The following is a 27719-nucleotide window of genomic DNA, read 5'->3' as shown; positions in this document are numbered from 1 at the left end:
ATGTATGGAAGTAAAACATCGACGATAAATAGTTTGGACAAGAAGAGAATAGAAGCTTTCGAAATGTGGTGCTGCAGAAGAATGCTGAAGATTAAATGGGTAGATCACATAACTAATGAGGAAGTATTGAATAGGATTGGGGAGAAGAGAAGTTTGTGGCACAACTTGACCAGAAGAAGGGATCGGTTGGTAGGACATGTTCTGAGGCATCAAGGGATCACCAATTTAGTATTGGAGGGCACCGTGAAGGGTAAAAATCATAGAGGGAGACCAAGAGATGAATACAGTAAGCAGATCCAGAAGGACGTAGGTTGCAGTAGGTACTGGGAGATGAAGAAGCTTGCACAGGATAGAGTAGCATGGAGAGCTGCATCAAACCAGTCTCAGGACTGAAAACCACAACAACAACAACAACATTTCTATTATTTACCCCATTCCTTTTAAATGGCACAAATGCATATAGTATATTTATAAACTTATTTATTCCTATTCAAGAATTCATCTATGGTATAGGAGGAGTTGCCAAGGATATATGATTTCAGTTTATTTTTTGAGCTATTACTGCTGTCTGTCAGACTTATTATTTCATCTGGTAATTTTCTGTGCCAAAGATGGGTTGAGTATAGTGTAAGTCTTTATTTTTTCTGGTATTAAATCATGAATGTTACTGTTTTTTGTAAACTGGTCCATGTTGTTGAGAACAAATTTCATTAGTGAGTAAATGTACTGTGAGGCTTTTGTAAGAATTCCCAATCTTTTAAAAAGATGCCTACAAGATGTGCGATTATGAACGGCAGACATTATTCTAACCACTTTCTTTTGAGTAGTGAATACTTTTTGTCAAATGTTGAACATTATTCCCTATGACATTAGAGAGTGAAAGTATACAAAGTATGTTAGCTTACTAAGTTGTGTATCCTCAAAGTTGGCTATTATTCTGATTGCAGAAGTTGCTGAACCTAATCGCTTTAGAAAATCCGAAATATGCATTTTCCAATTACGATTCTCATCTACATGTACACCCAAAAACTTAGTATGCTCTACCCTGTCTACTGACTTCTATTGATGTGTTATATTTATTGAAGGAACTGTTCTTTTTGCAGCAGAAAATTGGATGTACTGTGTTTTTTTGAAAGTTTAGAGAAAGCCCATTTACAGAAAATCTGTTAATGACTTTTCCTAAGATCTTATTTGTATCATTTTCAATTGGAGTTTCCTTTACTGGATCAATAATGATGCTTGTATCATCAGCAAACAGTGTCAGATAGAAAAGGAGGTCGTTCGCATATATCAAGAACAGAAGGGGACACATGATTGAACCCTGTGGAACACCTATTGTAATTCCACTCCAGTTAGATGAAGCGGCAATGTTATTTAAATAACTTGACCCATATAAAGAAACTTCCTGCTTCCTGTTCTGTAGGTATGACTTAAACCACTTTATATGGTATCCCATTTATATCATAGAATTGTAATTTGTGTAACATAATGTCACGGCTCACACAGTCAAATGTGTCAGGTGACCAAAACTAATCTGACCGGACGGAAATGTTTTCACAGTATGCCCGCGTGGACGTCACCCGGCTCTGTTGCACAGCACTCGAGTCGATCTTTCACTATGCCACTTCATCGGACTCTGCCAGGTTTTGTCGTATCTGTGGATGTGTATGTGGTTTTGCTCTCCTTGCGTCTCACGTTAAACGGATTCGCGACTGGTGGACAAAACTAGACACCATTCGAAAGCTCCCTGGGGTATCGTTCTGGGGCGCGGCGTTGCTTACCCCGTGCATTGCAGACTAGTCGTAAAGCTATGCAGTGTCTGGCGTTTTGTGCGTGTTTTGCACAATCATAGTGTTGTAGATATTACTCGTCGTGTGGAATTAGAATTTATATCGTTCCTTAACCAAAGTTGTTTCGCAACTTATGTAGAGTGCAGTACAAGTTTTTATTACAGTTTCTTTTTGTCTTTGTTTTGGTCTCGTCCTCTTAGCTAACTGTTTGCTGTCCATTCTGCGTGCTGTGGTCGTGGAGCAGCAACCTGCTCTCTGTAGTTGACAGTGCTTTGTGTGCATCCTGTCTGCTGGCCGAGGTGTGCGTCGGCATCGTGGATGCCACATTTACCAACTGCTTGACTCGTCTCTTTATCCATATAGTCAATATTTGTTATGCGTGTTAGACGTCTGATTTCGTAATCGTGTTGCAAAGGCTTTCACCGCAGATCAGTTCTAATTTTAAGATGCTAATATTGATTACTTACTATTCTAAACCACTCTGCTGGTTCACCTCATCTAAATGAGTAAGTTCCTTGCCCCGTTCCATCTTTCCAAACTCTATGCTCATCCACTTTGATCGATCATTGAAGTTTTTCTGTATATTGTTTTATGGAAGGAAATCTGTATACACTAGTTTTTTGTACTCTATTTAGCCGACTAAACTTTTTTGTTGCTGACGCACTTTGTTATTGGCGATAGGTATGTCATCGGAAAATACCACATAGGCAATCAAGATACATTGCTCTGAGCTTAAGAGCCAGTCTGTTGATGATCAGTTTCTTCGTGTCGTTGTTGTTGTTGCTATTGTTCTTGTTTTCTGTTCAAGACTCCTAAAGGCGCCCAGACTAACTGGATTAAACGTGTTTAGTTTGGAAACAGTATAAACTCTTGATTCACACACAGTTTGGCGGGGTGGTCATTTCGTGGAACGGCGGGATGCTTCCTTCAGTAAGGCACGTGTGGCACTTTCTGCACCTGTCCTACTGTCACACACACACACACACACACACACACACACACACACACACACACACACACACACACAGCAAGACATTGTGCACTGTCCTCTGTTCCCCGTGCTACCTCGACACTTCAGCTACGAGAACAGTTAATACTTTTAGAGGTGGTCTGGCTGTAACCGCCGACGCTCAGAGTGTACCGCCGTAGTTCGCTAGCAACTGCTACTGGACGCTCTGCTCGACGCAGCCGTGCGCAGGAACTCTTGCGACGACTCATTACATAAGCGCTGAGCTGCGCACGGGAATAGAATGGCGCGCAACTGCAGGATAAGCTTATCGGCCAACCTTTCAACACCAGGCGGACATGTTAGCTCAAAACAACGCGATTGTGACGCGGAAAGCCGGAGGAACGCTTGGAGCGCCGTATTTGGTGAGCGACGGAGCACACGCGCTGCGTACAGCTAGCTGTCTGCACAGCCGGCTCACTGATTGTTGTTTCCCGCGTCTCGCCTATTCGCTTATCTCGCGGACACGACCTCGTTTCAGCGACTGCGTGTCGCTCACTCAGCACAGTGCTTGTCAGGTCGTGTGGGGCAGTGGTCGCTGGGAAATGCATCTATTTTAATTTTACTGTTTCCGAAAAGCTGCTGTTACGGTGTGAGATGCCCAATAGTAAAAGGTAACAGTGAAACGTCAGGAGGACACGTTTTATTGCACTCAAGATTTGTTTCTGCAGTGAAATACTATCGTAATTAAATAGCAATTACTTGTCTACTGATCAGTGATGACACTGTAAATAAACGAAGTAAAGAGTAATTGCGTGCCGTATGTTTTCTACACATACAGAATTGTTGGATCGCCGCACCAACTAATGTTTCTCATAACGACGTATGTGTAAGCGGGGAACCCTCTCCGATCAGTTGTCTACTTTGTTTTCCCTCTGTGGAACTTGGAACGTAAGCTTTTGCGAGTTGCTCAGTGCACACGATACAGAGGTTTTCGGAGTGAAGTAATTTAGTTGTAGCGAAACACTGGGACAAGGCGCCATGTGTACGCGTAAGACGCTTTGCAGCACGGAGAGCGCGTTTAGAATATCACACGTTAAACCGAGGTCGCACGTGCGATGGACTGAAGCAATTTGTATCTGTTAAAGGAGCCCTCGAAAACCATCAGCTGCACTTGAAATGTCTGTAGCCAAATCGGTATTCTGATATAGCAGCCGTCGTCACGGCATGCTACGAATCCCTGCGCCACTGACACGCGTGTTAGTTGTAAATTCCTTCAGATGTTCATCTCTGTTCGTCTCAGGGTACGCGGGCTGTGGTGCATGTCAGTGATATCGAGGTAGGTAACACGCCACTGACCACAGGCTGTACACACGAATACCGGCCTGGCTCATTAAAATATCGAGTGCAGCTGACGGTCCTTAACATATACTTACGAGCTGCGGAGCACCGAGCGTTCAACGTTTTTACAATATCTACGTGGTGATATGTTTGGTCAGCGAACTGCCGCTGTACGCGACTGACGGTGGCGTCCCCGTGCAGCTGGGCGTGGCGGCCCCGGCCCCCGAGGACACCTCTGCAGGCCGGCAGGCGGCCAACGGCTCGCTGCGGCTGTCCTGCGCGCCGCCAAAATAAGAGTCATTTGGAACACCCGTGAGATGAAAGAACCAGATAGGCGCTGTCAGTTTGAGTAGTATGTTTTTCTAGAGGCGACTGTATCCGTTCGAGTCCGCATACTTCTCAAAATATTTGTGCGCAGCGGCTTCGGTGAGATCGCGCGACGGCTGTGCCGCGTGTTTTCTGGTCCTCTGCGTTTCACCGGACAAGTGAACTGCTCGTGTGTTGCCAATGGGTGGAACCCTGCACCGTGCGCCGTACGCCTAGGCACGAGTTTCGACGTGGATTTCTCCGGTGCTTTTGTTCGTGGGACTAGCGTGAAATGTGGTTTGCCAGTGGCCTCTGAAGTACACTCGGCCGCCGGTGCACCCCAACTCCGGCCAACCTGTGCGGCTGGCGCGAATGGCGGGCGGTGCGTGCTTCACGGTAGAAAGATTTTTAACAGTGTAATTAAGTGTGACGACTGTCTCGTGACGGTATTCCTTGCGCTATCGCAATAAAAAGAAGCTGACGATTTACCTACCTCTTTACAAGACGTGCATCTTCCCAAACGGCAGAGGATAATGGGAAGAGAAATCGAGCGCATGCAAACTAATTTTTTTCCGCATGAACAAAGGCATCCGCAGCCCTTGTCACGGTCAGTAAAAGTTTTCTGTGTATGTGATGGCATTGTCAATACGTAAAACTAGAGATGTTACAGTCACTGTTGTAAGTGACCTCGTTCAGGATGTTTCTGTGTACTAAACGCCCTGAAGATGTCGCTTGCAACAGTGACTGAAACGTCGGTAGTTTACATATTGATAGTGCAGGCAAAAACCCAGAAAAATTTTATTGACTGTGAATTTTTTTATAAATAAACAATTGGTATGTAATTGAATTTCTTGTAAGGAGATCCTCCTCTGGAGCACTGAGCCACTTCTTTGCAGGTAGGGGAGGGGAGGGCTGGGGGTTTACCATATGGGAGAGGTTGGTTAATTCATCAATTCAACTAAGTTGTCAATCGAATTGGTAGAGTGACTGCGGACTATTTGAATTACTCAGGCGTGAAAGTGTAGCTGCATCGGCGAGGGGGATGGGGGAGCGTTGAAGGTTCCCTGATGCATTGTGGTCAAGAGGGGAGGGGCAGTGGTGTCACAGTCCTGTTAGCAGAGCAGTGGGGTGACGACCTGTCAATGACAGGACAATATCCGTGTCCTGTGTCTGCCAGTAGTGTGACGGGCCAGTGTGCAGCACACGGCGATTTCCCGCCTCGGCCTTTGCGTCTTTTGTCCGTGAGTGCTGAGTAGCAAGGATCGCTGTTTTCCTCCTTCGACAGGGTGGGGTTTTTCTCTTGTGCAACTGTGTTAACCAGAAAATGTTTTCAGCTACTTAAGTTCTTATTTATGCACAGTGCAGGTTTCTTTGTTGTCCACTTACTGCAAAAGTTTATTACTTGTCGCTTTCAAATATTTGGCCCGTCTCGCGAACAAGTCGCTCGCAGAAATAGTAAAGCATTCGTTTTGGATCGGGAAATCGTTCGCGTAAAACGGGCTTTAAGCCGCTTTTACACGATCGACGGTCTCGTCTCAATTGACAAGTCGAGGCAAGTGCGACTACCGCAGCGCCGCTGGCGTTCCATTCCGGTAAGGAATGTTCGAGTGGTCACTTTCGTTTACACGTCAGCCCAAAATTGCCGGTGTCGTGAGGGCTGTCTACTGCGCAGTTTGGCATCCGAACGGTGAAAGTGGGGTTACGAGGGACTACCCTTGTTAGGGAGCAATCGAAATATACTTGCAAAATGTAGGAACAACCAACGACAATAGAGTTTATTATTGACGAATGCAGCATTCACAGTGGAAGTTCTCGTCCAAATTTTTTTCTTTCCTAAGCCCCAAATAACGACGAAAATTATATTTTGACTGTCGAAATACTTGTCATTAAACACGTTTATCTATTCACGATGATATTTATGCTTAGTGCAGATTTTTTTCTGTAAAACGTAAGTATTTGTTGCCTTCATATATTTGGTCTCCTTCGTCGAATAGAACACTGGTAGGAAAAAATACCAGGAGCCCGTGTGATATTTCAGTGTGCCACGAAAACAAAGCAAAGGAGACGATGAAAGATTAGGGTAACAGGAAGACGCAGAATCCATTTCTGTGATAGGAGCGAGCTCGACCAGTCGGTTATAAGTTCCGACGTTACCAGACGCCGCTGTAGTTGCTCGTCCCTGGACACGCACACTGTGCAGCGTACTCGGACATTTACCAGTCCACACTCGACACAATCTACGGACGACTGGCGTCAGAGACACACCCGCGACGCGTTCGGTTGCCGATTTACACGCAAGCGTGGAAAGCGCACGCACTTGAAGCTGTCGTTTTGACCAGAAAGTCGCTCGTGTAAAACGGGAAAGGGGGGGGGGGGGGGGCGCAGGACACGCCGGCTAGGAGGCGCAGGTAGATGACGCCACGGCACGGCGCGGAGCGCGGCGTTGCCTGGTCGCCGGTGCGTGCTGCCGCCGCCTCACCGGAACTGCCGAGGCCGGCAGACGGCTCCGCCACTGTGCGCTGCGCTCCGTTATCCCCCTCTGCGCCTCGGAGCCCGCCGTCCTTCGCGGCAGGAAGTTTTTCGCGGGCGGAATGCGCAGCCGGCCGGCCGCGTCTTTGCGGCTCGGAGGACGTGACTCGCCTGCCGGACTGTGGACCGCGGCCGCGCAAAAAAGCGGGACGGCCCGAGCGAGAGAGTTGGCAAGCGCGTGGCGCGCACTGTGTGGCGGCGGCGGCGGGCGGCCGCTGCTCTGCTCTGCTGTGCCTGCTCAGCGCAGCTCTGCTACTGTGCTCTGCTGTGACGCGCCCAGGTGCTCCACACTGGCGACCGCCGCCATGTGCTTGTGGTCGTGGCTGACGGCCGCGCTGGCACCGCGCCACCACCAGCCGCGGCAGCGCTACCACCAGGTGCTGTACCGGCCCGCTGCCTGCCCAGGTAAGTCCACCACTCGCCGCTTCCTAGCTGGCCGATCTACTCCACCTCCGCGGACGTCTGTCCAGCCGTGTTCTCAACTAGCCGCAAGTAAATCGACAGATCGAACCGTACAGCAAACAACTGAGCACAATCGTTGTACACTTAAGCTCTTTTCCTGGTGGATTCGTGTGTGTAGGAAAACGGTACGAGATCTGCGAGGCCTTGTTATTTCTCGGGTCGTCTATACAACGCAAAAACTAAACGTTTTCCACTGTGCGTTTCATCTGTTTAACACTGATACAACGAATTCTCTCTGAAACCGCTATTTTGGGGTAGCAAACAGAGGCCTTTACATCAGGGCGGACCCACCGTAGCGGTAACGTAAGTATACCTGCATAGTGTTGCTCCCCTGTGATTCGGCGAATGAAAATGCGACTACCTAGTGCGTAATGTAATCACAAACTCCGTAACGTTCCAGACCGGATAACTAACCTTCCGACCACTGCGCAGCCTACGTTGCTGCTGTTTTCTGTATATGTTATACGTCTACTCCATTACGTTATACCTACACGATTACTGACAAATTTACAATTAATTCTTCGAGTTTATTGCTACTGAACTTATCCTCAACTCGGGGCGAAATCCTATGCTTTCCGTTGTGGCTCTCCGATGCCCCGTGCTGAAGCAGACTCGCCAGGATGTCTCGAAAGTTTGCTTCTGCTGTTCTCTGTCTGTACCGCGCGAGCACGACAACCGCGACAGAGGCGGACGGGAACGTTAGCCAGCTTCTGACCGCCCCCGGCCACACCATCCAGCCCCAAATGACAGCCACTCCTGTACGTATCTTCGATTCGCTACCTGCTGTTAGCGAGCATTCAATATCGCACGGAGGCCTGTATCAGTGTTGACTTACTGTTAAATGTGTCCAAAAACGTGTAATGTGTAATACGTGAAAACGAAGCAACTGCGATTTGCAGTTGCTCTCCAAGATTCGCTGTTGTACGCAGTGCATTTATTTGTTGATTGCCATTTACATTTCACTCCGCAAAATGTGTTCTGTAATCTTTGTTGCCTTTAAAATGGTACGTGTTTTCATAATAAAGGGTAAGAGGGGTCTTAACTAACTCTGGGCTGTAAGAGAAAGGTGAGGATTTCGTCTGCTGCTCGCGTCACATTCCCCAAAGTTTTCCTTTTACAGACTGTACCAAACACGGTTCACTTCAGAGAGAGACAGGTACAAAATTGCTCCTTAACCTCACAAGATGTAATCCAATGTGTATGCTTGCTTTGTTTTTATCAACTAATAACGGCTCAGGACTCATAATGACATTCACACTTTACTGACGCAAGCGATTGAAGAGAGAATTTATACATATCTCGCAATGAAATCAAATTCGTCTGTTTCGGCAATCCACAGCCGAACTATCATCTTCTACGCAGGTCTTACAGCTCTCGATTTGCGCCAGGAATCAGTCACTGCAAACGTAATTCCGTAAGATAACGAAACTAACGTTAGTGTTATGCGGTTAACGCCAGAAATGTCTTTTGTGTGAGGTCAAAGTGCCTCCTGCACTGGTTGGCTCAGACGCCGTGGTGCGCTGCAGCCTTCTGAAGAAGTTGTGGTGCTCTCTGGGAAAATCGTGTGTTGTTGAATTACTTTCTTTGGATGTAACCGTGCATCTGAGATCTAGTTACTTTTGTAATACTTGATGGTGCAAAGTGTCGTGAAACGTGATGCCAGCAGATTAAACCATAGGCTATACGACACTGTCCACAGAAAATACGAATGCTACTTTAACAGAATCTTCAACTTTTGTTGTCCTGTCTTCCTCATTTGCGTGTAATATCACGGTATGTTGATAATTTTTACTTTTGGACCGTCTAACTGTAACTGAATGAAACACAATTTTCGTGCGATACGCGTTTCGCCTTTATTCTCTGCAAGGCATCTTCAGTGGCCTGGAATATGTACACATTTTTACTCTGTAGTTTATATTTTGGGTCAATGAACAGTTCTGGTGGTTGGTGTTTGCTATGATTTAGTAATATGTTAACTTTTATTTACAGGTTGCGTGGACGATTTTCTACATATTGTGTTTGTGTTCCACTTTTGGTGCTGTTCCTCTTCTTTTGTTTTCGACATTTCGCAGCGCTAGGAACTAAACACTTGTTCTCATTCAATGTTTTGGTTTGTGTTGCCGACTGTCGTGCGTTATTGTCAGTGATCGAATGATATTGCATCGACTCGGCCGTAACTGCGGTAACTCCCGTGTGCAACCGGCACGCGTGAATGAAACCAGGCCCGAGTGCGCACAGCGCTCTCGGCTGCTCTCGCCTGCCGAATGTACATCATCTGGCGAGCCGAGCAACTGGCTGCTTCAGGAATGTCTGTGTCGACGCCCCGGCGCCGTGTAGACGAACACGAGTCAGTTCCGCCGGTCTGCCCTCGGCTGCACGCTCTCCAGCCGGATTGTCGGCACGTGCCCTACGTCTCTCCACACTTGTTACTTCCCTCCTGCTCTCGTATTATATACAGGGGTTCTCAACGTGACTAATGAGCTTTTTCAGACCTCCAAAGGCGATCGTTCTGAGAGTTCCCGTATCGTCATAAATAAAGCCACACTTAGTCTAAAACAAGGAAAAGCGTATTTCGGGACGAAACATAGGCGCACTTGGAGCACCGACGTCCTGCAGCAGCGCATCGGCTCTTCAGTCGGTGCACCGGCGTTCCTTCGCAGTGTTTCAGTTTGTGCCCAGCAGCGTGGGCAGACAGTGCTGGCCCACCCGTCCACAGCGCTAGATGGCGCACCAGTGTGGCCCGCCCTGTCTAGACAGATCTTATACCCTCCTTTCAAGACACTGTCCATTCTGTTCAACTGTTCTTCCAAGTCCTTTGCTGTCTCTTACACAGTTACAGTGTCATCGGCGAGCGTCAAAGATTTTATTTCTTCTCCGTGGATTTTAATTACTAATCCGAATTTTTCTTTTGTTTCCTTTACTGCTTGCTCAATATACAAATTGAATAACATTGGAGATACGCTACAACCCAGTGTCACTGCCTCCCCAACCACTGCTTTCCTTTGATCCCCCTCCACTCTTATAACTGCCATCTGGATTTTGTACAAATTGTCTTTAACCCCTGCCACCTTCAGAATTTGAAAGAGAGCATTCCAGTCAACATTGTCAAAAGCTTTCTATAAGTCTACAAATGCTAGAAACGTAGTTTTTCCTTTCCCTAATATATTTTCTAAGATGAGTCGTAGGGTCAGAGGTCACGTGTTCCAACGTTTCTACGGAATCCAAACTGATCTTCCCCGAGGTCGGCTTCTGCCAGTTTTTCCATTCGTCTGTGAAGAATTCGTGATATTATTTTGCAGCCGTGGCTTATTAAACTGATATTTCGGTAATTTTGACATCGTTCAACATCTGGTTTCTTTGGGATTGGAATTATTGTATTCTCCATGAAGTCAGACATCTTGCTCACCAGATCGTAGAGATTTGTCAGGGCTGTCTCTCCCAAGGCTATCAGTATATCTAATGGAATGTTGTCTACTCTCGGGGCCTTGTTTCGACTTAGATCTTTCAGTGCTCTGTCAAACTCTTCACACAGTATCATATCTCCCTTTTCATCTTCATCTACATCCTCTTCCATTTCCATAATATTGTCCTCAAGTACATAACCATTGTATAGTCCCTCTATATACTCCTTCCACCTCTCTGCTTTCCCTTCTTTGCTTACAACTGGGTTTCAATCTGAGCTCTTGATATTCATAGAAGTGGTTCTCGTTCTCGAAAGGTCTCTTTCATTTTCCTGTAGGCAGTATCTATCTAACCCCTAGTGATATATGCCTCTACATCCTTACATTTGTCCTCTAGCCATCCCTGCTTAGCTATTTTGCACTTCCTGTCGATCTCATTTTTAGACGTATGTTCTCATTTTTGCCTGCTTCATTTAGTGCGTTTTTATATTTTCTCCTTTCATCAATTAAATTAAATGTATTTTGTGTTACCCAAGGATTTCTGCTAGCCCTCGTCTTTTTACCTACTTCATCCTCTGCTGCCTTCACTATTTCGTCTCTCAAAGCTACCCATTCTTCTTCTACTGAATTTCTTTCCCCCATTCTTGTCAATCGTTCCCTAATGCTCTCTCTGAAACTCTGTACAACGTTTGGTTCTTTCAGTTTACCCAGGTCCCATCTCCTTAAATTCTCACCTTTTTACAGTTTCTTCAGTTTTAATCTACAGGTCATAACCAATAGATTGTGGTCAGAGTCCACATCTGGCCCTGGAAATGTCTTACAATTTAAAACCTGGTTCCTGAATCTCTGTCTTACCATTATATAATCTATCTGAAACCTTCCAGTGTCTCAAGGCCTCTTCGACGTATACAACCTTCTTTCATGATTCTTGAACCAAGTGTTAGCTATGATTGAGTTATGCTCTGTGCAAAATTCTACTAGGCGGCTTCCTCTTTCATTCCTTACCCCCATTCCATATTCACCTACTACTTTTCCTTCTTTTCCTTTCCCTACTCTGGAATCCCAGTCACCCATGACTATTAAACTTTCGTCTCCCTTCAGTATCTGAATAATTTCTTTTATCTCTTCATACATTTCATCAATCTCTTCGTCATCTGCGGAGCTAGTTGACATGTAAACTTGTACTACTGTGGCAGGCGTGGGCTTCGTGTCTATCTGCTGTTTGTAGTAGCTTACCCGCGCTCCAATTTTTTTATTCATTATTAAACCTAGTCCTGCATTACCCTTATTTGATTTTGTATTTATAAACCTGTATTCACCTGACCAGAAGTCGTGTTCCTCCTGCCACCGAACTTCACTAATCCCCACTATATCTAACTTTAACATATCCATTTCTCTTTTTAAATTTTCTGACTTCACTGCCCGATTAAGGGATCGGATACGCAGAACTCCAGTTTTCTTTCTCCTGATAACGACGTTCTCCTGAGTAGTCCCCGCCCAGAGATCCGAGTGGGGGACTATTTTACCTCCGGAATATTTTATCCAAGAAGACGCCATAATCATTTAACCTTTCAGTAAAGCTGTGATAGTGCCAAGCAAAAGAAGGCCGACAAGCCCTCCATGAAAAACACGACCACACCATAACACCACCGCCTCTGATTTTTACCATTGGCAGTAAACACCTTGGCAGATGACGTTCGCCGGACATTCACCATACCTACACCCTGCTATCGGATTGCTACATTGTGAACCCTGATTTGTCACTCGACACAACGTTTTTCGACTGTTCAATCGTCCAACATTTACGCTCCTTACAGCAAGCGAGGCGTCGTTTGGCATTCACTGGCGTGACGTGTGGCTTATGAGCAGCCGCTCGACAGGTGGATGCTGGCGCAGTCTGGAATTCCTGTGTGGTTGTCTGGACAGATGCCTGCCTGTTACACATTACGACCCTCTTCAACAGTCGGCGGTCGCTGTCAGTCAACAGACGAGGTCGGCCTGTGCGCTTTTGTGCTGTACGTGTCCCTTCACGTTTCCACTTCACTAACACATCGTAAACAATGGACCTAGGGAGGTTTAGCAGTGTGGAAATCTCGCGTACAGACGTATGACACAAGAGACACCCAATCATTTGACCACGTCGGATGTCCGTGAGTTCCGTGGTGCGCCCATTCTGCTCTCTCACGAAATCAAATGACTACTGGGGTCGCTGATATGGAGTACCTGGCAGTAGGTGCAGCGCTATGCAACTGATATGAAAAACATATTTTTGAGGTTGTCCGGATACTTTTGATCACATGGTGTATTATCGCACCATTTCCAGCCACCCCATAACGGATTGCCAGTTTCGCCACAGATAAGCTCCACGACAGACTATTTCGTATTCGCTTGGAAGCCACCAAATTCCATCAGTTCTCATCACTCCGTTGCACCAGTACGATTTTGTATGCATCCCTTAAAAATGACACCTAGCTGAACGCCGTCCACTGTTTGTAACTCTCAATGAGTTCTCCTTCGATCTGGATGGTGCGAACCTTTGAGGTCACTGTGGCGCGCCTTCATACGGTGTTCGCGGTGCAAATTGACGTTTGTTTTTAACATTTCTGGAATGTCGACGATGTCCGTTTAGTGAAGAGTAATACATGGATCGCATAGGAGGTTGATCTCCGCACCTCCCAGTCACTCATTTTCTGTCGCCGTTGTAATGCACGCGGTGACTCATTAGTAGCTAATTATTTTTTCTGTGATAATTGTGACCTCAGCAGTTTCAAAAGAGCTTCACTAAAGATGAAGTTGTCACCTCGCACTGTATGGGTTATTGGTAAGCCAGCGAACGACAGACATTCGATTCGGCCGAGCGTTGGTCGTGTACGCATTTGCGCTCGGCTTCTCATGCTCACCAAACGAAGCTCCGGCGGCCAAGGGATTCGGCCGTGTGGAATCGCAGCTGGCTCTGATAACTGGCCGACGTGTTGCCGTTGTTTTTGTTGTAAGTAGCGGTTTAATTACGATTTCAGCGGCGGATGTTATGAGGGAAGAATAGGATTTAGAGATAGTCACATGCAGAAAGCTGATCACCAGGAAACGAAGAAAAGTATATCTATTTAAAAAAGTAGGAAGCTGTGTGGTGGGACAAAATCAGTGTCTACCTTAAAGCAGCATTAGAATATGTTCTGTGTCATAATCTTTCTCCGAATGAAAGGAGCAGATTTCAAATTGTTATTTACTTGTGTAGGCCCTAAATTTTCCAAAGAGACGCTACTCTTAGAAGAGCTGCCCGTGTAGCAGAAAGATTATTGATCACCCCCGTTTTGATTTTTTTCTCTGTTTCGTTCACGGTGAAAAAGTGTCAGTAGAGACTGCCTTTTCTTCTCCACGTCGTGCATATTTCTTTCCAGGAGAGCAGTAGCGACGCTTTGACGTTACCGCCACCACACGGAACCGCAAACGAGGCTTCGTTGGTCCGTTTTGGTGTTGGTAAACGAAACGGTCGTTGTGAAGGCGCGGGTTGCGTGCGACGACACCGCAGCTGTCGCGGGACGTGGGGGCGGGCTTCTGGCAGAGCCGCCGGCTGCTGTGCAGCGTGCGGGCGTGGGTGTGGCCGTGGGCGTGGGCGGCGCCACAGTGGCTGGAGTCTGGCCGGCAGGTGCCTGCGCGAGCTCCCCCACGTCACGCAGATCTGTGCAGCATAAACCCCACCAAAAGTACAAATTAATACCTAGCTGATGACAGAGTAGCGCTCATAATAATTAATCCTCATTCACGACAGACTGTTTCGGTATTTATCGCCGTTGTCCAGAACGTTGAGAAGAATGTGATGCTCGTATCACTTCGCTAATGAACTGTCTCGTAGCTGTCAGTGGTTTGATTAGGTGGTAAGCGACGTAACTGAAAATTAAACATCAGTTATGGTTTCACAGTAGTTGTACAGTTCTTTTCTTAGAACATTACACGTATAAGGTAGTTCACTAGTGATGTGACTTGGGCGTCACATCATTCTACACGTACTGGGCAATGCAGATAAATGCCAAAACAGTCTGTCGCTAACAAAGATTAATTACGATAAGCAGCTATACTGGTGAGTCTTTCTAATAACAATGCCATTAGTTTTGTGGTACTGGGCCTAAAAAACAGAAACAAAGTAACAGTGTAGTAACTCCTTGTAATGTATGCCTAGGCGGCCCCGTGTTGGCTGCCTATCCTTGTTTGGAACCCTGGTCGCTCTGCCTCCAGCACGTCGGCACGCAACAGTCCTTGCACTGCTGATAGGGTAGCGGAGTCATTTGTTCGCTGTGCGACCGCTAATGTGAAGCACCACAATGAAAGAAACACAAGCTTCCATTAATAGGAAATGGTTAAACTGTTTCCTAGTGACTGTTCGATGCGACGGTGCAAAATATCATACTGAAACTGGGGCGTAATTTTGTCGGTAGCAAACGTTACGCACCGAGACATAGGCCAGTTTCTCTCACACAGCAGTATCCTGATTGTAAAAATAACAGCTCTGGAAATAATCCCAAAGTAGCGTCCTGCGGCCGTTTGCTTGACACCGAAGACTGTGGATCGGCCCATGTGGAGTGGGATGTAAAGGGTGGAACTTGGATAAAGAAACGCCTCTGTTTGCGATGCAAACGGAAAACTACAGCGTAGACCGGTTCAGGACCACGCCATTGCGTTTTGAAAGCCATCTGGTTTATGTAGGTGAAAACGTATACAATGTCTTTGGTGCTTATAGATGGCAGTTCCAGCCGGGAAACTCAGCTCATCGATAAGCGAGGTGTTCCAGCCAAGATGAACGAAGAAAGGGTGCCTGTGGTGTTAGTGGTGGTTAGTATGCTGGCACGTAAACTGCCATCGCTGTGATGTGCTCAACCTTTCAACTAATGTGGGCTTTCGCAGCCCATTAAACTTGCTCGCGGGGAACCTTGTACTTAGGCCAATTTTGGAGCGCTCCCTTCATTTTTTTAAACGCTGAATAATGGTTTTATTTTTACACTCGCCGAGAGGCCGCAAAAGTAGACCGTACAAAAGTTTCTCTCGCACATGGTTTTCATTTGTTATTCGACATTCAGTACTGAAGAGGACATAAAAGCTTCGTGCGGCGTCACATCTTGAAACTGTGTTAAAAGAGTAGCAAAACGCGTTGTAGGTGGCGAGTGTACGAGCAGAACGGTGGGATGGGGCGGAGCGCAGACACGTTAAAGCGTTCCACCTGCTTAGCTGCCAGTCGCCTGTCAGCAGCGGCACACAAGTTAGTTCTTGGTTAACGTACTCCTCCGTAGAAGCTCTCGGTTTCTGCAAAATTCTCGTCAGAAGCTTACCTGAATTTGTACAGAGGATAAACAGAAAAAATGCTCGTCGTGTCTAGACACAGCGGATCATGTGCAGAAATTTATTTTGTATTTTTTCCCCTCGATGTTTCGTATATTCGTTGGTGGCGAACTGCTTTCTCATTTTATAAATGAAACAGCAGCGACGTTTTTTAAGTTGACTGACGGTGCGGTTAACATATGATGACGGAGCTGCTTCTTTGCACGAGCAATTTGTGTCAGGTAGGGGAGATAGAACAATCTCCGTAGCTTAAGTGATCGTAACCCTTCCCGAAATGTTTCCTATCTTAATAGCGTCTTCAGCAGACTATTAGCGTACTTCGTAGGCATCGCAAACTGTTAATTCTAGTCTGTACTCGAAAGGACAATCGGTTATACTGCTGTGCTGCCAGAAAAAGGTCACCTATAAGAAAAGGGAACTGCAGAACGAATCAGAGATTGACACGAAAGACTCGCAGAAGTTAGAGTGGTAGAGCTTAAAGTTTCCGGCTTTAGCTAAAGTAAAAGTACTGTCACATAAATGGTGGTTTTGATGGGCGCGGAATTAGGAGTTACTGGACCCAGTAACAGTCCCACTCGTGCCGGAGAGTCGAATTGTTGCAGAATATACTCCTGTCGCCATAAGCTGGCCGGTGTGTCTCAGCTAGTCAGGCGTGAGCATCGGATGGGTACCCTGCTGCACTCCAAATCTCGAAGCAACATCTCGGCTGCATTTTACCGTTACAGCGCGCTGAAGCTGAGAACATCGCCGGGGTTCTGCGATAAAACCGGGACGCCCTTTATTGTTTTTATTTTTAATTTTCTGTATGAGGCTAAATGATTAGGACCGTCCGCAGCTAGACAGCTCCTAAGGTAAAGCAATGGCAGCGCCCTATTGTGCGCGCCGCTCTCACGGTCCCGTTAGCGGCCGCCGGCGTCAACAAGCCCGCGTCACTACGTTCGTTGTCGCCATCTTTTCTTCATCAGTCGAATCGTCCGCAGCGTTGTTCGAGTAACAGTGGAAACGATACCGTTATACTAGCTCTTTTTTTTCTCTCTTCGCTCATTTCGTTGGTGGCGTTTGCTACAGATATTGTGATCTACTTCTTACCGTTGACCGCTTCTCATTTAAAGATACTAAGTTACACCCCGATAACTGGAAAGACTCCAGAAAATGACTCATGCTGACGTCAGAGGTTTTGTTCGGTATGCAAATCACCTGTTACTGTCGAAATACTCCCCTAGCAAATTAAGCTGGAGGTGAGTTCAAAGTAGAGGCTTCAGTTACGGTAAAGGGCACTTCACTTCTCCAGACAGAAGAACCACTATTAAGTGAGGAATCGAGGAGTACACAAGAACCCCTACGCACTGCCCGCTTAGGAATGCCGGAAGCAGCACTAGTTACACCACGCACAGCGGCATCTTAAGCGGACATTTTTGTCAGGAAACACATGTGAATGGGTGGGGAAAGAACTCGAAGAATCCCTTGCGTTTACTCCAGAGTGGTTTGCACAGTGTGGATGTAGATCTACATGCAGATTCCAGTATGTGTGTGTGTTTGGAACAATGGTTCTGGAGGCTTTGGAACGCGAGTTCGTCGGCAGCGGTAATCGTCTGTCAGAATGCTGAAGACTGACTGTAAAGTGAGTAAGACGAGGTGGGGCTGTCGGTGAGTGACACTGAACTGCACGGCAGGGCGCCCCAGCCAGTGGGCGTCCCCTGGCCTCAGCCCCTGACACTGAACTGCGAGGCAGGGCTCCTCAGCCAGTTGGCGCCCCTGGCCTCAGCCGCTGACACTGAACTGCGAGGCAGGGCGCCCAGTGGGCGTCCCCTGGCCTCAGCCCCTGACACTGAACTGCGAGGCAGGGCGCCCCAGCCAGTGGGCGTAACCTGGCCTCAGCCCCTGACACTGAACTGGGAGGCAGGGCTCCTCAGCCAGTTGGCGCCCCTGGCCTCAGCCGCTGACACTGAACTGCGAGGCAGGGCGCCCCAGCCAGTGGGCGTACCCTGGCCTCAGCCCCTGACACTGAACTGCGAGGCAGGGCGCCCAGTGGGCGTCCCCTGGCCTCAGCCCCTGACACTGAACTGGGAGGCAGGGCGCTCCAGCCAGTGGGCGACCCCTGGCCTCAGCCTCTGACACTGAAGTGCGAGGCAGGGCGCCCCAGCCACTTGGCGTCCCCTGGCCTCAGTCTCTGACACTGAACTGCGAGGCAGGGCGCCCCAGCCAGTGGGCGTCCGCTGGCCTCAGCCCCTGACACTGAACTGCGAGGCAGGGTGCCCCAGCCAGTGGGCGTCCCCTGGCCTCAGCCCCTGACACTGAACTGGGAGGCAGGGCGCCCCAGTCCATGACACTGAACTGCGAGGCAGGGCGCCCCAGCCAGTGGGCGTACCCTGGCCTCAGCCCCTGACACTGAACTGGGAGGCAGGGCGCCCAGCCAGTGGGCGTCCACTTGCCTCAGCCCCTGACACTGAACTGCGAGGCAGGGCGCCACAGCCAGTGGGCGTCGCCTGGCCTCATCCCCTGACACTGAACTGGGAGGCAGGGCGCCGTCAGCCCCTGACACTGAACTGCGAGACAGGGCGCCCCAGCCAGTGGGCGTACCCTGGCCTCAGCCCCTGACACTGAACTGGGAGGCAGGGCGCCCAGCCAGTTGACGTAACCTGGCCTCAGCCTCTGACACTGAACTGCGAGGCAGGGCGCCCCAGCCAGTGGGCGTCCCCTGGCCTCAGCCCCTGACACTGAACTGCGAGGCAGGGCGCCCCAGCCAGTGGGCGTACCCTGGCCTCAGCCCCTGACACTGAACTGGCAGGGCGCCCCAGCCAGTTGGCGTCCCCTGGCCTCAGCCCCTGACTTTGAACTGTGAGGCAGGGCGCCTAGTGGGCGTCCCTGGCCTCAGCCCCTGACACTGAACTGCGAGGCAGGGCGCCCAGTGGGCGTCCCCTGGCCTCAGCCCCTGACACTGAACTGCGAGGCAGGGCGCCCCAGCCAGTGGGCGTAACCTGGCCTCAGCCCCTGACACTGAACTGGGAGGCAGGGCTCCTCAGCCAGTTGGCGCCCCTGGCCTCAGCCGCTGACACTGAACTGCGAGGCAGGGCGCCCCAGCCAGTGGGCGTACCCTGGCCTCAGCCCCTGACACTGAACTGCGAGGCAGGGCGCCCAGTGGGCGTCCCCTGGCCTCAGCCCCTGACACTGAACTGGGAGGCAGGGCCCCCAGCCAGTGGGCGACCCCTGGCCTCAGCCTCTGACACTGAAGTGCGAGGCAGGGCGCCCCAGCCACTTGGCGTCCCCTGGCCTCAGCCTCTGACACTGAACTGCGAGGCAGGGCGCCCCAGCCAGTGGGCGTCCGCTGGCCTCAGCCCCTGACACTGAACTGCGAGGCAGGGTGCCCCAGCCAGTGGGCGTCCCCTGGCCTCAGCCCCTGACACTGAACTGGGAGGCAGGGCGCCCCAGTCCATGACACTGAACTGCGAGGCAGGGCGCCCCAGCCAGTGGGCGTACCCTGGCCTCAGCCCTGACACTGAACTGGGAGGCAGGGCGCCCAGCCAGTGGGCATCCGCTGACCTCAGCCCCTGACACTGAACTGGGAGGCAGGGCGCCCCAGCCAGTGGGCGTCGCCTGGCCTCAGCCCCTGACACTGAACTGGGAGGCAGGGCGCCCTCAGCCCCTGACACTGAACTGCGAGGCAGGGCGCCCCAGCCAGTGGGCGTACCCTGGCCCAAACCCCTGACACTGAACTGGGAGGCAGGGCGCCCAGCCAGTTGGCGTCCCCTGGCCTCAGCCTCTGACACTGAACTGCGAGGCAGGGTGCCCCAGCCAGTGGGCGTCCCCTGGCCTCAGCCCCTGACACTGAACTGCGAGGCAGGGCGTCCCCCCCAGTGGACGTACCCTGGCCTCAGCCCATGACACTGAACTGCGAGGCAGGGCGCCCCAGTCAGTGGGCGTACCCTGGCCTCAGCCCCTGACACTGAACTGCGAGGCAGGGCGCCCCAGCCAGTTGGCGTACCCTACATGCAGATTCCAGTTTGTGTGTTAGTTTGGAACAATGGTTCTGCAAGCTTTGGAACGCAAGTTCGTCGGCAGTGGTAATCGTCTGTCAGAATGCTGAAGACTGACTGTAAAGTGAGTAAGACGAGGTGGGGCTGTCGGTGAGTGACACTGAACTGCACGGCAGGGCGCCCCAGCCAGTGGGCGTCCCCTGGCCTCAGCCCCTGACACTGAACTGCGAGGCAGGGCTCCTCAGCCAGTTGGCGCCCCTGGCCTCAGCCCCCGACACTGAACTGCGCGGCAGGGCGCCCCAGCCAGTGAGCGTCCCCTGGGCTCAGCCCCTGACACTGAACTGCAAGGCAGGACGCCCAGTGGGCGTCCCCTGGGCTCAGCCCCTGACACTGAACTGCAAGGCAGGATGCCCAGTGGGCGTCCCCTGGGCTCAGCCCCTGACACTGACTGCAAGGCAGGACGCCCAGTGGGCGTCCCCTGGGCTCAGCCCTGACACTGAACTGCAAGGCAGGATGCCCAGTGGGCGTCCCCTGGGCTCAGCCCCTGACACTGAACTGCAAGGCAGGACGCCCAGCGGGCGTCCCCTGGGCTCAGCCCCTGACACTGAACTGCAAGGCAGGACGCCCAGTGGGCGTCCCCTGGGCTCAGCCCCTGACACTGAACTGCAAGGCAGGACGCCCAGTGGGCGTCCCCTGGGCTCAGCTCCTGACACTGAACTGCAAGGCAGGACGGCCAGTGGGCGTCCCCTGGGCTCAGACCCTGACACTGAACTGCAAGGCAGGACGCCCAGTGGGTGTCCCCTGGGCTCAGCCCCTGACACTGAACTGCAAGGCAGGACGCCCCGTGGGCGTCCCCTGGGCTCAGCCCCTGACACTGAACTGCAAGGCAGGACGCCCAGTGGGCGTCCTCTGGGCTCAGCCCCTGACACTGAACTGCAAGGCAGGATGCCCAGTGGGCGTCCCCTGGGCTCAGCCCCTGACACTGAACTGCAAGGCAGGACACCCAGTGGGCGTCCCCTGGGCTCAGCCCCTGACACTGAACTGCAAGGCAGGACGCCCAGTGGCCGTCCCCTGGGCTCAGCCCCTGACACTGAACTGCAAGGCAGGACTCCCAGTGGGCGTCCCTTGGGCTCATCCCCTGACACTGAACTGCAAGGCAGGACAGCCAGTGGGCGTCCCCTGGGCTCAGCCCCTGACACTGAACTAAAGGCAGGACGCCCAGTGGGCGTCCCCTGGGCTCAGCCCCTGACACTGAACTGCAAGGCAGGACGGCCAGTGGGCGTCCCCTGGGCTCAGCCTCTGACACTGAACTAAAGGCAGGACGCCCAGTGGGCGTCCCCTGGGCTCAGCCCCTGACACTGAACTGCAAGGCAGGACGGCCAGTGGGCGTCCCCTGGGCTCAGCCCCTGACACTGAACTGCAAGGCAGGACGCCCAGTGGGCGTCCCCTGGGCTCAGCACCTGACACTGAACTGCAAGGCAGGACGGCCAGTGGGCGTCCCCTGGGCTCAGCCCCTGACACTGAACTGCAAGGCAGGACGCCCAGTGGGCGTCCTCTGGGCTCAGCCCCTGACACTGAACTGCAAGGCAGGACGCCCAGTGGGCGTCCCCTGGGCTCAGCACCTGACACTGAACTGCAAGGCAGGACGGCCAGTGGGCGTCCCCTGGGCTCAGCACCTGACACTGAACTGCAAGGCAGGACGGCCAGTGGGCGTCCCCTGGGCTCAGCCCCTGACACTGAACTGCAAGGCAGGACGCCCAGTGGGCGTCCTCTGGGCTCAGCCCCTGACACTGAACTGCAAGGCAGGACGGCCAGTGGGCGTCCCCTGGGCTCAGCCCCTGACACTGAGCTGCAAGGCAGGACGGCCAGTGGGCGTCCCCTGGGCTCAGCCCCTGACACTGAGCTGCAAGGCAGGACGGCCAGTGGGCGTCCCCTGGGCTCAGCCCCTGACACTGAACTAAAGGCAGGACGCCCAGTGGGCGTCCCCTGGGCTCAGCCCCTGACACTGAACTGCAAGGCAGGACGGCCAGTGGGCGTCCCCTGGGCTCAGCCTCTGACACTGAACTAAAGGCAGGACGCCCAGTGGGCGTCCCCTGGGCTCAGCCCCTGACACTGAACTGCAAGGCAGGACGCCCAGTGGGCGTCCCCTGGGCTCAGCACCTGACACTGAACTGCAAGGCAGGACGGCCAGTGGGCGTCCCCTGGGCTCAGCCCCTGACACTGAACTGCAAGGCAGGACGCCCAGTGGGCGTCCTCTGGGCTCAGCCCCTGACACTGAACTGCAAGGCAGGACGCCCAGTGGGCGTCCCCTGGGCTCAGCACCTGACACTGAACTGCAAGGCAGGACGGCCAGTGGGCGTCCCCTGGGCTCAGCCCCTGACACTGAACTGCAAGGCAGGACGCCCAGTGGGCGTCCCCTGGGCTCAGCCCCTGACACTGAACTGCAAGGCAGGACGCCCAGTGGGCGTCCCCTGGGCTCAGCCCCTGACACTGAACTGCAAGGCAGGACGCCCAGTGGGCGTCCCCTGGGCTCAGCCCCTGACACTGAACTGCAAGGCAGGACGGCCAGTGGGCGTCCCCTGGGCTCAGCCCCTGACACTGAACTGCAAGGCAGGACGGCCAGTGGGCGTCCCCTGGGCTCAGCCCCTGCTTCTTTCTGCTGGCGGGCAGGGCGCGCCGCCACCGAGCGCACCCCCCGCCAGTCCGCGGCGTCTCTTCCACACTAGATTCCCGAGTTGTGGAGAATGGACGCTGCTCTTCGATCTGCCGGTAGGATCTCAGTTTTTGAGAGTCGCATCTCGAATCAGATGGTCCATCCGTTCGGCTGCAAACGGCTGTCACTTAGTCCTTCCTTCACCTCACTAATGCGTAAACCGTGAATAATAAATAACTGCTGTTTCGAAACCGACCTTCCGATTGGCGGCCGTTGTACCTTTTATACCCTTACTGGAAAGCTGTGTCTTCACTGCGGCAAACATTTACCTACACTCGGTTGCACGACGCTTTCTGTACTTCTGATGAACAATGTGGAATCTATATCCGGTCGCACGAGGGCAGGGCGTAAAAAGCGTCATTATTTTCCTCGCAAAAAATTGCAGCAGAGGTGGCGGCAACCGGAGTGCTGCCTGCCAGGTTGTGCCGTCACCCCCGCTTCCCGTCTGCCGTTTAAATTCCCTTTGAGGCCAGACACACTACGCTAGACTGACAGAGATCAAATTTGTAGAGCAGGGAACAGACGTAAAGAAAAAGCGGATAACGGGGACCTACATACACTGCTGGAAAAACAAAATCCTAACACCTAGAGGGAGTTGTACGAGATAAACGAAAGTTGGCAGGCGCGAGCTTGCATCTGAATTATGACGTAAGCTCAAATTACGTGTCGGTCGGGTAAGTGCTACCGTGAGCATACGAACTGCGTCTGTTCAAACACACACTGCAACGGTCGCGAGCCTCAGTCGCCTCTGCGACCGGACGTCGTGAATCGAGAATGTCTCGAAGGCAACTCACTGACTTTGAAGGGAGTCGTGTGACGTGGCTACGAGAAGGTGGGGGACCTTCCGCGTTTTTGCAGAAAGGCATCGTAGTCACTCAAAGATTTGTTACAAGTCGGTCACTTCGAGGACAACAGCGTGCCATAAGGCCTGCATCGTATGTTCCACCGACTCCGAAGCAATGCCCTTTTCTATTTGATTTGAGTGGTGTCGAGCGGGAGGTCGCTGGAGGGCGGAATGTCGGTCTGTCGTTTTTTCTGACGAAAATGGTTGTGGCTCGGTGCCGGCGGTGGCTGCGTATCGGCTAGGAGGAGGCCATTCGAAAACCTGCAACCGACCTGTCTGTAAGGCGGACACACAGTGCAGTGGTGATCTGGGGTGCGAAAGAAAGAATAGGATCCTTTATTGTATGATTATATGATAGCGGAACAAACACTGGTGGCAGTTACTTCTGTAAAATGTCTGGGAGTATGCGTGCGGAACGATTTCAAGTGGAATGATCATATAAAATTAATTGCCGGTAAGACGGGTACCAGGTTGAGATACATTGGGAGAGTCCTTAGAAAATGTAGTCCATCAACAAAGGAGGTGGCTTACAAAACACTCGTTCGACCTATACTTGAGTATTGTTCATCAGTGTGGGATCGGGTTGACGGAGGAGATAGAGAAGATCCAAAGAAGAGCGGCGCGTTTCGTCACAGGGTTATTTCGTAACCGTGATAGCGTTACGGAGATGTTTAGCAAACTCAAGTGGAGACTCTGCAAGAGAGGCGCTCTGCATCGCGGTGTAGTTTGCTGTCCAGGTTTCGAAAGGGTGCGTTTCTGGATGAGGTATCGAATATATTGCTTCCCCCCTTCTTATACCTCCCGAAGAGATCACGAATGTAAAATTAGAGAGATTCGAGCGCGCACGGAGGCTTTCAGACAGTCGTTCTTCCCGCGAACCATACGCTTCTGGAACAGAAAAGGGAGGTAATGACAGTGGCACGTAAAGTGCCCTCCGCCACACACCGTTGCGTGGCCTGTGGAGTATAAATGTAGATGTAGATGTAGATTTCGTAGGACAGCGACAGCACTCTCGTAGTCACTCCGCGCACTGCAACTGAGAACCTGTACGTCAGTCTAGTGGTTCGACCTGCTTTGCTGTCACCTAGGAACAGCGTTCCAGCGGGCGTTTTGCGACAAGTAACGCTCGCGCACATGTCGCTGTTGTAAGCCGACGTGTCGAAATGTTGCTCTGGCAGCTGTCAGTGGAGCACATACCTCAGAGTGCTACCCGCCCCTGTTGGCCGCCCGAGTGCAACGAGCACACATGTCCGGCACCTGTACACCACGCACTGGCCTGCCTGGCGATTACGCAGGTTGTTAACGTTGCAGCAATTTTACAACAGCTTTTCTCGCGCTTCATTAACCTACGAACTTGAAAAGTTTACCGTAAAAACGTTACCTAGACAAATGTCATTACTCTACCTTCACTATTTTTTTGTGTTGGGAGCTTTCCCAGTGAGTGCATATTACAACAAGAGTCGGCTGCAGCTCTTACGCCGCCACTCAATCACTGCGGCAACCGCCGCCTTCTCTCTGGGCTAAGAAGGGAGCGCGGACGGTGCCGACGCTGCGAGGAACTGACGAGTGTGAGGCTGACGTGACGGCGCTGCAGCGAGCAGGGTGTGACCCGACAGGTTGTGCCAGTGCGGTCTGCATATTCGCCGGCGAAGGGAGCGGCCGGCGGTTCTCCGTAATAGAAAAACCGAAGAGATATCGACTCCCTTTTACGTCGAGTAATATGCGGGCCGTAAATAATCCGTCTTTCCGGCAAGAACAAAAAGAAAGTCACAAGTTTTCAAAATCGCCGCCGTGCCTGTTGTAAGATTGACAGAGCTTCCAAACTGTTAGAACTACCCGTCAGAAGGATGCGACGCCCGCGTGACGTTGCTTTGTGTGCGGCCGCAGTTTGAGGCACGGAACTCTGCCGCAGTCCACCCGCACCCCTGCAGAGTAGTGCGTGTCAGGAATCACCTCCACAGTAAAACTGTGTACAGTGCGCCTGCTCGGAGCGGCAGGACCGTAGCTGACACCCCTTCGAGACGAGTGTCCGTCCTTTTCGACTGGTCCGGGTTAGCTTCGCCGGAGGTCGGAGTGGCGGACCACAGCCTGAGAGGCGCCGGCTGCTCGTCCGTCGGTACTGCGTACAGCAGCTCTGGCGAGCAGCACGGAGGCGCCGTCGCCCGACAGCGCGGTTCACAATTGTCCTAAGAAGTAATTTCCTGTGCGGTGAGGGCATTCGTACTACCACGCGTTCCCCTTAATCTGCTCCTTGTGAACGGTTTGCTAACATGTACGATGCTACACATACACAATACACAGGATACACTGTTGTCAAGTGCTCCGGGCAGCAGTGTTAGCGACGCAGTCGCGTACAGTGGTCACTGCGAGCCGTAATGCCTGCCGCCTCGGTCCCTCAGGCCTCACACGTGCCGCATTGCGCTCCGGTGTTCCGCTCCATCGTATTCTGTAGCCTGCAGCGAGACCACCGTCTCCTTTCTTCCAATGATCACATTACGATATTGACGAGCACGTAGCATCGCCGCCCTGGAGGCGTTTCCGCCGTCAAGACTCCTCGGTAAGGACTCCGTTGTTCAGTACAGCTGGTCGCACTAGGGTGACGTTCGTGAACTTCTTTACAATTTTGCTACGACCCTTGCAACAATTCCGTGTGTCCGACTCACCTTCCCTTCCTCCAGTATCATTAGGCTTCCTACTATCACTGCTAATCATTTACACGATGCGACGTACTACATATTTACTATCGGATTATTCAGCTTTGTTATCGAGATTGTATTGTATGGTCCGCATTGAACACTCTAGCTGGTGCAAATTGTCTTTTTGTATTTCCTTAAAAAGTCGTCCAGCGACGGTCCTTTCCTGCTGACTGTATATGACAAACCGTCTAGGTACTACCAGAGGATCAAAGTGAAGGAAAATGTGCTTCAAAATGGTACGAGAAAGCGGATGGGCGCAGGCAGCTGTGTGTGTGTGTGTGTGTGTGTGTGTGTGTGTGAGAGAGAGAGAGAGAGAGAGAGATGAATCACTTGTGAAGCGATGTGCGGCGTGCGGAGGCCTCGCGACATCTGGCGGCCACGTGTCCGCAGTGAGGCCCGCCACCGCTGCTGCTGTCTACCGCCTCCTTCGACACGCACTCACACACACGTCAACGTTTGCACGGTATCTGGCATTCTTGTTGTTCTGCTCGTATTTGTCCGAGTGAATCCGAGCCGTAAGGCCTCCGTTGTGCGCGACTGGGCCAGCTTTTAGCCAGACTACTAAGAATCCTTCGAGGAGGCAGCCACAGAATCCATGAGCAATGTTCCTTTATCGGTAGCTGACCATCCCTACAAAATTTCTGATAGGAAACGCGTCTGCTGCATTCTGCTTATAGTGTGAGTTGACATCAGAACAGGACGTGATGAGGTCTCCGATTACGCCTCACCTGCGGGCAGCCTCTCTCTACTGCAGAACAAGACATCCTGATCATGTGTCGGACATCTATTAGTAGACATTAGTGTGAGACGTGTCCACACATCGACTTTATGACGGTTTGAACTCACTCGAGGTCAGTTCCAGTACGGTGTCTGAATGTGTGAAGTAACGGCAATCAATTATTCTTCGAGAGCGGGAAACACAGAAGGCAGAATGTTACGACGCTTCGGTCTCGAGGGACGTCGGCGCCCTGACTCATCCCGATGCTGTTCCATCTGCTGCAGCTGAGTGTTGCCTCACAGATTCTGCTTCATAACACGGTGCGCTGTCGTGCTGGGGTGCAAACAGCCGCCGTCTCCTGACTGTTCCTCTACTGTCCACGGTACACAGTGCTGTGCTCATATCCTTTCTCGTCTAGTGTTTTCTTAAAGACGACCGCATCTCCACCAAGAAAAGAACCGCCATACCCTAAAACCACCTTCTAGGTACTTCACTGTTGGCTCAGTACACGAAGCCAGGTAACGTTCTGACGGAGTTAGCCAAACGCAAGCACATCTGTCGGATTGCCACAGGGCAGGGCAGGTGAGTCACTCCAAATCGCTCGTTTCTAGTCACTATTCGCGAGCCACTCCTTCCGCTGATTTCGTGCAACTTTGTTACAACAACCG

The 27719-nt window shown here is 51.5% G+C and overlaps 1 protein-coding gene across 8 annotated transcripts in view; it reads left to right on the top strand.

The window, feature by feature from the left end:
• Positions 1-27719, top strand: part of LOC126336277 (caskin-2) — a 942083-nt gene that overhangs the window by 622379 nt on the left and 291985 nt on the right. Inside the window, exon 2 of one of the 8 annotated variants that reach the window (XM_049999785.1) lies at positions 7193-7317. The exons of 6 other annotated variants lie outside the window; for them this stretch is intronic. In XM_049999785.1, the coding sequence (XP_049855742.1) occupies positions 7218-7317 (100 nt within the window). In that variant the 5' untranslated portion in view covers positions 7193-7217. Of the gene's footprint in view, positions 1-6848; positions 7318-27719 lie in introns of those variants that run through there. One more of the 8 variants, XM_049999783.1, reaches the window with a different exon arrangement.

Source organism: Schistocerca gregaria, chromosome 2 (assembly GCF_023897955.1).
Source record: "Schistocerca gregaria isolate iqSchGreg1 chromosome 2, iqSchGreg1.2, whole genome shotgun sequence".
Classification (NCBI taxonomy): Eukaryota; Metazoa; Arthropoda; class Insecta; order Orthoptera; family Acrididae; genus Schistocerca; species Schistocerca gregaria.
This window is presented reverse-complemented; position numbering and strand designations above follow the sequence as displayed.